The following is a 14003-nucleotide window of genomic DNA, read 5'->3' on the forward strand; positions in this document are numbered from 1 at the left end:
CTCTTTAAAAAAATATTATTTTTTCACCACATTAAGTCATTAACACAAATAATTAGAACATTCGCACCGGTGTTGTAAAGTGTTTAAAAATCTAAAATAGAGTCTTGTATTTCAAGTTACACAAAAACACTTTCTGGTCATGAATTTGACAAAAAAATATATACAAATGTTAGAGTGACTCTCTCTCTCTCTCTCTCTCTCTCTCTCTCTCTCTCTCTCTCTCTCTCTCTCTCTCTCTCTCTCTCTCTCTCTCTCTCTCTCTCTCTCTCTCTCTCTCTCTCTCAAGTGGGTTGTAGGTAGCCAATCTAGGCTGGCCCATGACATAATGAGATGCTGACATATCAACTCAACAACAACAACAAAAATCCAGATTTATACTCATAATAAATGCAAACCGGAACAAAAAAAATCCAGATTTAGACCCATAATAAATGCAAACCGGAAACAACATCGATTAAGTGTGCGTTTGGATCTGGCTGATGCGTTTTTTTTTTTTTTTTTTTTTTTTTTTCACGTGTTTTGGGACAAATTTTACCGTTACGACTACTATTCAATGAACAGTAGCTGCAAAGTTTGACTTGTCAAATAATTTTCAACCAATCAGTGCACTCTGTGTACTGTTCACGGACTTACAAATTTCACTTTTCAACAACTTTTTCATTAAAAATGGGTCCCACGGTACTATTCATACACTTAAAAATTATTTTGTTACAGTGTTTTTCAGTTTTCAGTTTCAGTTTTCAGTTCTCAGCTGTATCCAAACGGACCCTAAATGAATTGTAAGTTGAAAATAAGTAAATAACAAGGATTAATTTGGCTTCTACCAAAATGTAGGGGCTAAATTGACTACAAACTGAAAATAACATGGATTAAATTGATTTTTACAAAATGTATGGAACAAATTAACACTAACTTCAAAATATTGGGATCAAAATGCTATTTTTGCCCCCCAAAATTTTTTTATTTTTTTATTTTTATTTATCTACTTTTACATTTACATGGGTGATAATATTGCATGGTGCAATGCAATAGCATCAGATCTAATTAGAGAAAGTCCATAAACTCAACAAATTTAAAACTTATTAACGTGACAGATTATTATAGTAGGAGATAAAAAAGTGATATAAGTAGTAATTCCAAGTAAGAACTAGTAAAAAAATTTCAATTCAACCCAAAAAAAATTGTCAAATTTCTTGTTAAAAACATTTATCCAAATCCACCACTTGGCACCAATTGAAACAGCATAATTAGGGGTCCGTTTGGTACATGTGTTTAAACATATGTTTTCAATTTTTAAATAACATTACACGTATTTTCATACACTTTTTCATCCACACGTATTTCCAAAAAAACTGAAAACTGTTGTTTAAACACATGTACCAAATGGGCCACTAATTTCTGGATTTGGATCGCACTTTGCATTTCACTCCACTTTATATACAAACATTTTTATCATTTATTTTTTATTTTAACCTTTTATTTATTTATTTTATAAGTAAGAGTTGAGATTAAAAATAGTTTTTTTTCAACCTTTAATTTCACTCTGAATAACTATTGTACCCATTTGGTTTCAGCTGAAAGTGGCGTGCACGTTTTGCGTTTTTAGTTTTTTTTTTTTTTTTCCTGCGCGTGAACAGTAAAATCACATGATTTTACTATGCAGGAGACAAAAAACATTGTTCATGCACTGTTCACCACTGTTTATGTATTGTTCATGCACTGTTCACGGGTCCCACAATACTATTCACACATTTAAAAATTATTTTGCTACAATGTTTTCAGTTTTCAGTTTTCAGTTTCAGCAACAATAAGTTCAATCCAAACAGACCCATTATATCATTGTCCAATCTCCCTTATCTCAATTCTCAATCCTTAGGGAGTATTTGGTAAGGAAATTTGAGTAATATTGTTTGGATGTTTTTGATATATGTATGAGTGAAAAATATGTAAAAAAATGTATAATATTATTTAAAATACTTAAAAGCATGTTCAAACTAAGAGCATCCACAACAGTGGAGCCAAAAATTTAGTTTTTTAACTCCACCAAAAGTTACTTTATCTATTTTATCTACATACATGCTGCAGCAATAGATTTATTTTAGCTTTTAACACAATAAAATAATATATCCATTACAATAAAATATATCCTATACAATAAATAACAATCATAACCACCTTCAACTGCCACCGCCACCGCCACCGCCATCATTGCCGCCGCCGTCGACGACTCTTTTACCGCCGCCGCCGCCACCACACAACAAATTCCTGCAAACAGAAAATTCCCAATACATTCCTCTATTCATATGTTATATCCAGCAAAAACAACAAAAAAAATAACACCATTTGTCCAAAACAACATAGCGACAACACCATTTTTCACCACAAAATAACACTAAACCCAGAAAAATTAAGCCAAAACAACAAACACCCAGATGAAAAAATTCACTACAAAAGAAGAGAGAGCATTGACCTGAAGTGGATCAGTTGGGATGGCGTGGGCTGAGGCATGGGCTGGGATGGCATGGGACGGCGAGGGCGTGGGCTATGAAAAAATAGATAAATGTGCACTGTAACGAATCAGCTAAAAATTATGCTTTTACCTCCATTGCTACAAGACTTTTTTGATATATTAATGGAGCTAAAATAGCATTATAACTTTTTATCTTCGTTGTTGCGAATGCTCTGAGCTATCCAATCGCCGCTTAATTTCTCAGCAGAAAGCAGAGGCTTTAGGCCCTAAAAAGCCAAAAATAAAAACCTTAAAGCCTGTTCCGTACATTTTGGGTCCCTCCATGTTAGCAACTACCCACTGGTCGTGTCAGGCTCCTCCCCCCAAAAAATTTTGCGAAGTAAATTTTTTTTTTTTTTTTTTTTTTTTTTTTTTTTTTTTTTTTTTTTCCTTCAAGTCTTTTACAGCCCACGAAATCTGCGACTATGACTTATTTTTCAAATTTTGGTGGGTGAAAAACACTAAAACAGTCCCAATATGCCATATAAAATAATTATAGCAAGATTGTGATCCAAAATATCATGTTTTTACAACTTGTTTGTTTGTAGTTTAGTTGAAATTTAAATCGGTTTAAAATTTAAAGCATTACTTACTTGAGATCTGGCCGAAATTTAAATTGTCTGTCTATGGTTTAAAATTTCATGATACAAGTGTTTTGTTGAATTATTTTTTTTATCTTATTTGATCTTATATTTTTATATTTTTGTATTTTTGAAGAAAAGAGACATAAAAGTTAAGCAAAATTATATATTTAATTATGTTTTTAATAAAAATAGGTTAAAGAATTCTAACTAAACTAACCTCAAGTAGATAAAAAGTTAAATTTCAAATTACAGATAAACAACTTAAATTTTAATCAAATAATGTATAAGTAAATTATAACCTGTACTAAAAAAAATATTTTTAAAAAATATTGTGAAAATTTTTGTCAGACAGCTTTCTTTATTATTTTTCTATATAAATGGTACTGAGTACTGACTAATTGTGACCATTGAGACTTTTCCCACGTCCTTACTCCTTACAAGTATTCATTACCAGCATTACTTTCTAACTTCTCTCCCCATCCAAGTCTCTCAGCAGTACCGTTTTCTTTTCTTGCCAGTTGCCACTGTTTGGCTACATTAATATCAGAATGGGAAGAACTCCATACTGTGATGCAGATGGCTTGAAGAAAGGCCTGTGGACTCCTGAAGAAGACCAGAAGCTCTTAACCTACATTCAACAACATGGCCATAGATGCTGGCGTTCTTTACCAAAAAAAGCTGGTTATTTTTTACCATTTATAGCTAGACTCCTTTACATTATTATTATTATTTTTGTTCCTTCTCTGAAATGTCAAAGCTAGTATATGGAATTTTCTACAATCGTTTTAGATGTATGAACAATTGTGCATGTGATTAATGGGGCTTTTTTTTTTTTTTTTTTTTTTTTTTTTTTCAATAGGTCTTCAAAGATGTGGGAAGAGCTGCAGACTGAGATGGAACAATTACCTTAAACCTGGTATTAAGAGGGGAAGATTCAGTTTACAGGAAGACAAAACCATCATTCAACTTCATGCTCTTCTAGGCAACAAGTAAAGAAACGTTAATCCTTTCTTCTTCTTCTTCATCTTCTTCATTTTTTTTTTTTTTTTTTTTTTTTTTTTGAATATAAGAAATGTTAATATCTTTGCTACATTTTTTTTTGTGGGGGGTTTAGGAGAGGTGATGGTTTGTAGACTTATAGTCTTACTTACCTCTAATTTTTTTAGAAGATAATTCTCATGTAAAACTTACCACTTATTGCTTTGGATGGAAGGCATATTATCATTTCAAAGTTACGTAAGTAACATGTCTTTTTTTTTTTTTTTTTTTTTTTTTTAACCTTGTTTTTTAGTATTTTGTGTACTTTTTTAATGAATAATTGTAAATATATGATATGAACTAATTGAGACAAGGTGTATTTATATATCTTAGGCACTTTTTCTTAAGAAATCATTGTAGCCTGATTTTATTGACTTTTTTTAAGTCGAATTAAGGTTTAACTTTTAAAATAAAGGACAAAAAGATTGTAACCATAAAAAATAAGAAATATAGTAAAATTCAAAACTAAATTAATGTATAAAAATTAGAACTAGCACATATATTTTATTTTGTTGCGAAGCCTAACTTTGATAACATTCATGGCAGGAAATACTTGGTTCATAATTGCAATAAAAACTGAAAAAGTAAATAGAAATACAACTATTTTATAAAGATAATAGTATTAACCACAAAAGTTGAAAGTCATATTTATTATCATTATAATATTCTTATTAAAAATAATAATTAGTGTTATTAAGTTGAAAATTAAGACTAGCAAATACACAGACAAAAAAATAACAAGTACTAAGGTTTTTTTTTTTTTTTGAGGAAGTAACAAGTACTAAGGTGGAAATGTAGCATGGCATCATTTAAATTTCAAACTTATAACTTTGGGTCCCAATAAACATCAAACAAGCAAATTATGGGGGTGTTTGGTGAGTGTTTCTAAACAACAATTTTCAATTTTTAAACAACATTTCACGTATTTTCACATATTTTTTTCACCTACACGTATTTCCACAAAAGTTTGTAAACAACAATTTTCAGTTTTTAAACACATATACCAAACAGGCCCTATTCTACTAAACATATAAGTCAAGTGATTATTTAATATTTTAAATTCTTTGGATTAGTTTACTATGAAGTGACTAATTTCCTTCTTTTTTTTTTGGGAGGGGGGGGGGTGGGAATATAAAATTTTGTATCTAAACTTTTAAATATATAAATAATTTATTTGTCTAAAACCCGTACGACCAAAGAGTGAGACTTTGTCTTTGTCTTTTATTTATTTATTTGCACTAATGTGTATGTTTGGCAAGATTATTTTTGTCAATTTATTTTACTATTTAGTTTATTTTTGCTACTATTTATGGGTCTCACTGCACTTTTTGGTACTATTCATGAGTCCTACTATACTATTTCAGCTAACTTTTACCTTTATCTATAGTATTCTCGGTAAAAAGTTTTCAATTTTAACAAAATAAGCGGATCCCAAACAGACCATATATTTGAGATTGAAAATGTTTTACACTTGAAGGCCTAAAACATTTTCATCCTCTAGCGAACAGAAACCTACAAAAATGACAAGAATCTCCCAAAAATACTCACAATGCCCCTTAAAACCTAGGAAATGACTATAAATGACTCATGGTTTTCTAGTACTGGACCTACCATGAGCTTTCCTCTTTTACTCATTTTGACATGTGGAGTAGTATTATAATCAGTTTGATATTTAATTTTGAATTCGAGAAATAAAATAATAATAAAAACTTCTCAAAACTTCTAAGTAATTGAAATATATATACTATAAAATGATTAAAATAAGCCTAAAAGCTCTAAAATGACCTATATACTTTCAAAATATCTAATATAATTAAAATTTCCTATAAAACTACTAAAATATCTAAACTACCCCTAGAAACCATCAAAAGGTTGCAAATGCTCCCTGAAACCTTCTAGATGATCACGGTATGACTCGAAAGTCACACAAAAGTTAATTTCAAGTTTTATTTTGGAGGTTTCAAATGTTTGTAATTATGCGCATGTGAATGTGTAAGTTTAGAAATTAATAGTTTTTATTTTTATTTTTTTTGTGGTTTCTATACACTTTTTATTTTATTTTATTGTTCTTATTAGTGTAATTTTCAATTGTTTTGTTTTGCTTGTGCTTGATTTTAGGGTTTTTTTTTATTTTTTTTTTTATAGGAGATTAATTTTTAGGTTGATTTTGTTGTTCTGTATTAATATTTTAAAACGGTAAATAATTTTTTTTATCTCATAATATATATATATATATATATATAAGAGAAATTGTGTGAATTTTCATACAAATTAAATACTAAAAAAAATTGTTTTCAAAACATTTTGAAGACAATTTTTTCTTAAAAATGTTTGAAAACGCTTTCGATGGACAACATTTTCAAGTTAAAAATATTTTACTCCAAAATAAATTGAAAAGTGTTGTTTGTAATGGAAAATTTTCGTTTTTTTTTTTTGTTTTGGACACCACATAATAAAACTTCTCTTTTTTTTCAATATTTTCAACAAATAAGCACTGACAACCCATATCGAAATAGTATGTCTCTAATAAGATACCAACACAGCAGGGTGGTCTAATGCCTAGACCTTGGCCAACAAGAGACTTTGGTCTTCGATTCGAGTCCTCTTGATTCCCACTAATAAGCACGTTGATACCTATCTTGCTACCCATCCCCTCCTTTTTTTTTCTTTTTTCTTTTTTTTTTTTGTTCTCTCTAAAAAGAAAAAGAAAAGTCCCTAAGAAGATAAATACATAGTACATGCATGCGTTTCACGTATACTACTACTATTTTTCTCCAGGTGGTCTGCCATAACTGCGCACTTGCCAAAGAGAACAGACAACGAGGTCAAGAATTACTGGAACACACATCTAAAGAAAGGGTTAGCCATGATTGGTATTGACCCAGTGACTCACAAGCCAACAAGCACCATCCTTGGCTCGGCCAATGGTGACACTAAGAACGCATTAAATCTTAGCCACATGGCTCAGTGGGAGAGTGCTCGTCTTCAGGCCGAAGCTAGACTAGCTAAAGAGTCACAGCTACGCCAACATGAGCCAGGTGATACGACTAACGCACTTGCACCACCACTTTGCCTTGACGTAGTAAAAACATGGCAGAGCCTAATGTTAAATTCCATACAAGGTGGTCTTCACAATGGTTCTTTTGGTCTTGGTTTGGGTGACAATGGTGGTGATCTTGAGTCTCCGACATCCACATTGAGCTTCTCAAACAGTGCACAAGCAGCAGTGTCAACTGTGGTATCATCATCAGATTTTAATGGAGTTTTAGGTGCTGATCATATGAATGAAGTATACACCACGCAGCAACACAATATCGCTCTTGATGTTGGAGATGTGCCTATTACCATTCAGGCTTCTGATAATGGAGATGGGAATTTCATTGAAGGGATTGCAAATAATCTACTTTTCAATAATCTTGATATGCATAGTTTATCTACCTTCAGCACAATTACAAGTACTACTAGCACTGGCAATGGTGAGGTACATGAAATGACCTAGAATTATTGGAATAATATTCTTAATTTTGTAGGTTAATTATATATATGGACTGTCAAGTACCGGTGTTTTAATTTGTATGTGCAAGAGAACCTAGTGTTTAGGACTAGACTAGTGTATTGTAGTCAGTAATTGCCTTAGCCATGCAAGGCTATAGGCTTTAAACCCCACCCCTGAATTTCAGTTTCTCCGTTTAAATTAGAAATGTTGTTCACCTATCATATATGTCTTTTTTTAGAGTAAGAATAATAAACTTTTTTACCAATTGATGATGCGGTGAATAATTATTAGTAAGTAAAAGAGTAATATAAGTAATGAATCTCGATGAAAACTAATTGAAAATTTTCATTTCAACAATTTATAAAACTGTTGTGAAAATGTTTGTGATTAGCATTACTAGCTCATTTATTAATAAACATTTAGATACGATGATAATTTATCATAGTAACAAAATAAGTGATTAAAAAAATTTGATTAAATAATTCACCCTAAATAGTTATGAATATCGCTTCTTTTACTTTTTCTTCAAAGGGGTAATGTATCCTCTCCCTTGTCATGAATGACTGAATGTATCTTAATTTCTTTTACTTTTTGTTCAAAGGAGAGTGTATTTCCACATCTTCTAAGCCAGCTAAATACACAGTTATGATATTCAGCACAAAAAAAAAAAAAAAGTATATATATGGACTAGACTTATAAATCGCCCAACATGCAGTGTCGTGATATTCCAAAGCTGGTTTATGATCCCCTCTTGCAGAGCATCAGCGCAGACTTTCGTTCGAATCTCAACCCTGGCCAGCTCCAAGCAATCGAATGGGATGAGTCTTGGCTGCTATATAGGTATAGATAATGGGATCTGCTTAGCCCAAGCCATTAGGACTCTATATACCCACAACTGCTGGGTCACAATTAAACTTGTATTGGCCCATTAGACCTCACTTGCTATCCCTCCTTCCCTACAAAGGACTTCATTTCACATTTTTCCAAACATTATTCAAAAACATTGGCAGAAAATAGTGTAGAGTGACTTTCCAGGAAAATTATTTCCACCCGCTACATAGATTTTGATATAACTAGCCATGTGTATGGTTTTAAAATGAGTCATGTGAGACTTGTTAATAATAATACAAGTGAATGACAAATGAAATAAGTATTCACTTGTATTATTTTAACAAGTCTCACATGATTTATTTTAAAACCATACACGTGCAATGCAAATGTTCTTGCTTGATTTTGAGGAGATTTATGTTAATGATTCCAAAACAAAATCAATTATCAGAGCTAAAGTTTTGGTGTGGATATTTGTTTATGATTAGTAGTTTTAAAACTATAATCACTATTCTTCTTATGCTTCTTGTGGATGTGGAATGGCTATTTGCTTCTTTACCTCTGGAGTTTTGCTTCTTTTTTTTTTTTTTTTCTTTTTTTTTTCCTTTCTTTTTGTTTTGGCTGCCTTTGAATTTTGATGAATCACTCTGCTTAAGAAGTTTAGTTGTTGGACCATGTTTTCAAAATGAACCCCCTACCACCCTCCCTTCCCCCACACACCCCCCCCGCCCCCCACCAAAAAAAAGACCCTGAAAAGGAAGTATTTCTAATGATGGAGATTTATTTAATAGCCACCAATTGAGGCTACTATAAGATTTCTAATGATAGTGATTTAGTAATTTGTTTTCCATTTATTTATTGTAGCAAATAAACAAAGATTAAATAATAACTCATACTCAATAGCTTTCTCGTGCATCACATGAGTTAACGACTAATATTAAGTAAGGGCGTGGATGAAGGGTCATACCGAGACACATTTACTGTGAAGCAAATATATGTGCTTATATTTTGGCTACTGTGAAGGGATGAAGACACGTGTAATTATTTGATTTTGTGTTATTTACGTGAAGTTTTAAGATCATTAGATTGATTAAAATTGTATAGAATTGGAGAAGTTAAATGGAAGAGGTCCCTTCCCATAATACATTTTGTCGGACCGTGTGTCTTACCAATCCATCCAACCACCAATTGGTGAAGGATGAGGGGGCACATATCTTTTATAGCATTCGATCGCAGATCAAGCCCATTGGTATTGGAGCAAATTGTGAAATCCCTCACAATCCCTCCCTCACAATGCGGCTCCAACGACTCGAACCTATGACCTTGGCTCTGATACCACTTGTCGGACCGTGTGCCTTACCAATCCATCCACCCACCAATTGGTGAAGGATGAGGGGGCACATATCTTTTATAGCATTCGATCGCAGACCAAGCCCATTGGTATTGGAGCAAATTGTGAAATCCCTCACACATTTATGTGTGAAACAATATCTTGTCGATACCTAGTCATATTTAAATGATCAACCGTCTTCGAATTGAATGAAATCAGACTGAGGATCCATTTTATTTACATGCATGGAATAACATTTGCCTAGGGGAAAAAATTGCTCGTTGAACATATCTTTATCAAGTACTTTTCAAAGAGAGTACTACATGTCCCTCTCACATGAATGTATAAGAAAGTGACAGCATAATAATCTCTTGTAATTAAGTAGAATAATTGGGGGATGGAACACTCTCTTGCAAGCCAATTATGCAAGACATTAGGAATAGAAGAAAATTTTCAAAGCGAGAAAGAAATACTAACTTTAGTTTATATTAATGATAATTCTAGTTATACTAATCTGGTTGGAAAAGTTGGCCACCTACTATTCCAACTTATTAAGCAGAAGACAATAAATTCTCTTTTAGGATAATTTTACAAATTTTACCCCTAAAAGAAATTAAATTGAAGATCATCTTTCGAATATTTTCAATGTCAAATTGTTTCTTGTATTTTCTAAAAAACTTGGTTTGGTTCTTTCACCCTATGCCATCTGTTAAATAAATAGAATTTTTTTAACATATCTTAATTATATTTTAATAGGTGGCACTCATTCAAAATTTCAAGAAGACTAATTAGGCAAAAAATACAGATTTTACCCCTAAAAAACAATTATTTTGAAGTTCATCTTTTGAATATTTCTAATGTCAAATTGGTTCTTGTATTTTCTAAAAAGCTTTGTTTCAGTTCTTTCACCCTATGCCATCTGCTAAATAAATAGAATTTTTTTACATATCTTAACTTTATTTTAATAGAATATTGTTCAAAAAATTTAGAAGCCTATCAGGAAAAAAATGACTATTTAAAGTAGAGTCTAGAAAGATCTCCAATTAAGGGTTAAAATGATTTGAAACCATGTATAACAATTTACAATTTCCATGTGGCTTACCATCTGAAATTAAAATGGATCCTCTCAATTTCAAAACCAAATGGAGAAATACAAAATTTTCTTTCAAATCAATTATTACAATTCAATCTTTGGCAATTTAAATGATCTTATATATATATATATATATATATATGTAGTTTTAATCATATAACCTGCTTAATAATCATATATATAACTTGTTTAATTAAGTCACATAATTAGTTTTGTGATTGAAATATAATCATTTGATCATCATCATCAAATAATGAATTGAAAGAGGTTCTTGAAAATGAAGAATCATTTTCTTGTATATATTGCACAACAACGGGTATACCACTTCTCACGACCTGATGAGCCACGTAGTGTACTAGGTTTGGTGTGATATTATTTGTCACAACTCACTAGCTACATCTGCACTTATACCCCAAAAATATTAGTCAAATTATAATTGAGGTTTTTTGCAATCACTTATATATTCAAGATTCAAAACTTAGATATAGTACCTTAAATTCCCCTCTTGAAATTAAGCCATCTGTCAAATTAAAAGAAAAGAAAAAAAAAAAGCAAATGGCGTTAAAATTGTGCATGTCTTTCTTTCTTCTTCTTCCTTCTTGCTTGACCTGTGAGAAAACCCAATGGCTTCATAGTCTAGATCTTTCAAACTTCTCACCCCAATCTCATAAACACCCAATGGTTCAAGACTTCTCGTCAAAATCAAGCAAAAGAAGGACAAAGGGGCTAGAAATCGTTGCTAGGGACAATCAGAAACAAGGCTAGCTCTGGCTATTGTCAGCCATCAACTGCTATTGCTTTCAAGAAACTGTAATATGATTCAAGCCCTCATACGCTAGGATTTAAGGAAGCTATTTGCATAGAAGATTTTGTTGTTCATGTGGTTATGTCTAGCTTTAATCCTCTTCAATCCATATCTATTAAAATATAAAAATTAATCCTAAACCAACACTCTATTAAGATTTGAAGTTTTCTAAGAGAGGTTATTCATTTATAGGCAGAGGCATAAAGCATTGATATGTCTTTTGAAGAAACAATGACGATCAATAGAGCCACTTAAAGGCAAGGAGCAATCCAAAAAGGTCATTTCCTGGTATAAAGCTCCAAATCCCATTTGAAGCCATTAGGTTCTTATGAGATTTTTCTGAGAGATCTAAAGCCATCGATGCTTTTGGGATTGAGGGTGAGAAGTTTGAGAAATTTGAATGAGAGATCTAAAGCCATCGATGCTTCTAAGATTGAGGGTGAGCAGTTTGAGAGATCTAAAGCGTAAGCCATTGGGTTTGTCATGGGTCAGAGGAGAAAAAAGAAAGAGTATTTTTAAAGCCCTTTTTTTTTTCTTTTTAACTTAACAGGTGGTTTAATTTCAAGAGAGGAACCTAAAGTACTACATCTAAGTTTTGCCTTTTGATTTATATATTTCTCTTTCTTTTCTTTTCTGATGATTTGAAAAATTGAGACAGGTAGAATTTGATCTCTAAAGCTAGAATTCTCCTTTCAAATCTAGAAATATCAACAAGTACCAATTAAGCTATACAACTCTAGGCGATTTATAGATTTTCCTTGGTATTTTTTTTAATATCAAATAATACACACAATTATTGATGTTTTTTTATGTGTTTCCTATCACTTAATTTGTACTTTTACTAGTTTTTTTTTTTTTTTTTTAAATGTGTCCACTTTATTTTTTTTGTTAGTTTTCCTTTGTTACATATATCTATGAGGGAATAAAGGCAAACTCATAATTGTGGGAGTATAGTATACATGGAATAAAAATATTTTGTCCCACTTTATACTTTACAAATTACAATTTGTTACAGAATATTTTTTTTTCTTTATAAAATAACCAAAGTTTAAAATGAGAAAAAAAAAAATCAAACATATGTCACATTGCAATTGATAGTGTATAAAGTAGAGTAGAAGATTTTTATTCTTATACATCTAGGTGATTGTTAAAAAGAGAGCTAATTATACGTTAGGCTGTAAAAAAAAGGTGATTATAAACAATTTAGAGTCTTCAAACCTATTTATGAAAAAAATCGTTTATATTCATTCTTTTAACAACTCAAACTTCATATCCATCTTGAGGCTCGCAAATAAGTCAAACTTAAATTTAGTAGTATACTAATGAACAAGTTTATGACTTTGATATAAATATGTTGGTGTATATATATACATTCACACATAATATTTAAAAGTAAATTATTTATGGATTCCAATTAGCTTAATTGACAAAATCTCTTATTATTGAATAAGCGATATGATGTTCAATCTCGCTTATACTAAAAACTAGTTGATGTCTTAGTTTGATGATAAAAAAAAATAATAATGGAACAGATATTATAGGTTTGAAATACTATCCTGTTTATAAAAAATAAATAAATTATCTAAAATTTTAGATCATGCAATTTATTATTATAAGCTTATAAATAAAAATTAATATGTTTAACTTAGGCTAACATTATAATCTTAATTATGTTAAGAAGGGATACGAAATTTCAAATATTTACTTTAATATGATAAAAACTTAAAAGAATAAGTTAAACAAACAATCATTAAACAACCTCCAACTTGTTCCAATAATATAGTATGAACAAAGCTTGAATATATAATATAATTTCCAACAAGGTGTTCTTGTTATTCATCTTAACTCAGTACTGTCTATGTCTAAACGTTCAAGCACATTAATTAGGCCAACCGAACTCACTAATGTATGTCGGAGTAAAGGACCACTGGATCGACCAGCTTTTAAGTTTCAGAAAAGTCCGGATCGAACATATATGCCATTGCCAAAAGTGGAAAATAATGCAAAATAAGCAAGTGATTATGTCAATACATGCTGTGAAGGCAACATCGATGTGGGTTGGAAAATAGGACCACACTTGGGACTTTAATTTCCACTTTCAAGTTTTGTTTTTCCTCCACAGATAGCAGATGGTATTGAAGGTTATGCCTTTAAAAGTTGGGTCTTTATTGGACACGTCAGGCATGAATGGCAGATTAAGACAACACTGAGCTAATTAAGGTGGTGAGAGGTTGAGCCATTGAGGGATTGGAATGTTCAATCTTTAAGTCTTTTAATCTTTGAACTATGAGGAAATGTTTGATGAAGATTAAAACCAGAG

General features: G+C 31.2%; 1 protein-coding gene across 1 annotated transcript; it reads left to right on the plus strand.

Moving 5' to 3' along the window:
• Positions 1-3511: 3511 nt before the first annotated feature.
• Positions 3512-7892, plus strand: LOC115965276 (transcription factor MYB106-like). The gene is made up of 3 exons (XM_031084448.1): positions 3512-3774; positions 3953-4082; positions 6910-7892. The coding sequence occupies exons 1-3, from the start codon at positions 3642-3644 to the stop codon at positions 7628-7630; spliced, it is 984 nt and encodes a 327-aa protein (XP_030940308.1). The 5' UTR covers positions 3512-3641; the 3' UTR covers positions 7631-7892.
• The last annotated feature ends 6111 nt before the right edge of the window (positions 7893-14003 follow it).

The sequence above is a fragment of the Quercus lobata genome, chromosome 10 (genome assembly GCF_001633185.2).
Source record: "Quercus lobata isolate SW786 chromosome 10, ValleyOak3.0 Primary Assembly, whole genome shotgun sequence".
Lineage (NCBI taxonomy): Eukaryota > Viridiplantae > Streptophyta > Magnoliopsida > Fagales > Fagaceae > Quercus > Quercus lobata.

What these genes read in the sequence shown, in the direction of transcription:
- LOC115965276 (XM_031084448.1), top strand. Translation starts at nt 3,642, where the DNA reads ATGGGAAGAACTCCATACTGTGATGCAGATGGCTTGAAGAAAGGCCTG. An exon ending in TTCTTTACCAAAAAAAGCTG is followed by an intron (nt 3,775 to 3,952) that starts GTTATTTTTTAC and finishes TTTTTTCAATAG; the next exon opens with GTCTTCAAAGATGTGGGAAG. An exon ending in CATGCTCTTCTAGGCAACAA is followed by an intron (nt 4,083 to 6,909) that starts GTAAAGAAACGT and finishes ATTTTTCTCCAG; the next exon opens with GTGGTCTGCCATAACTGCGC.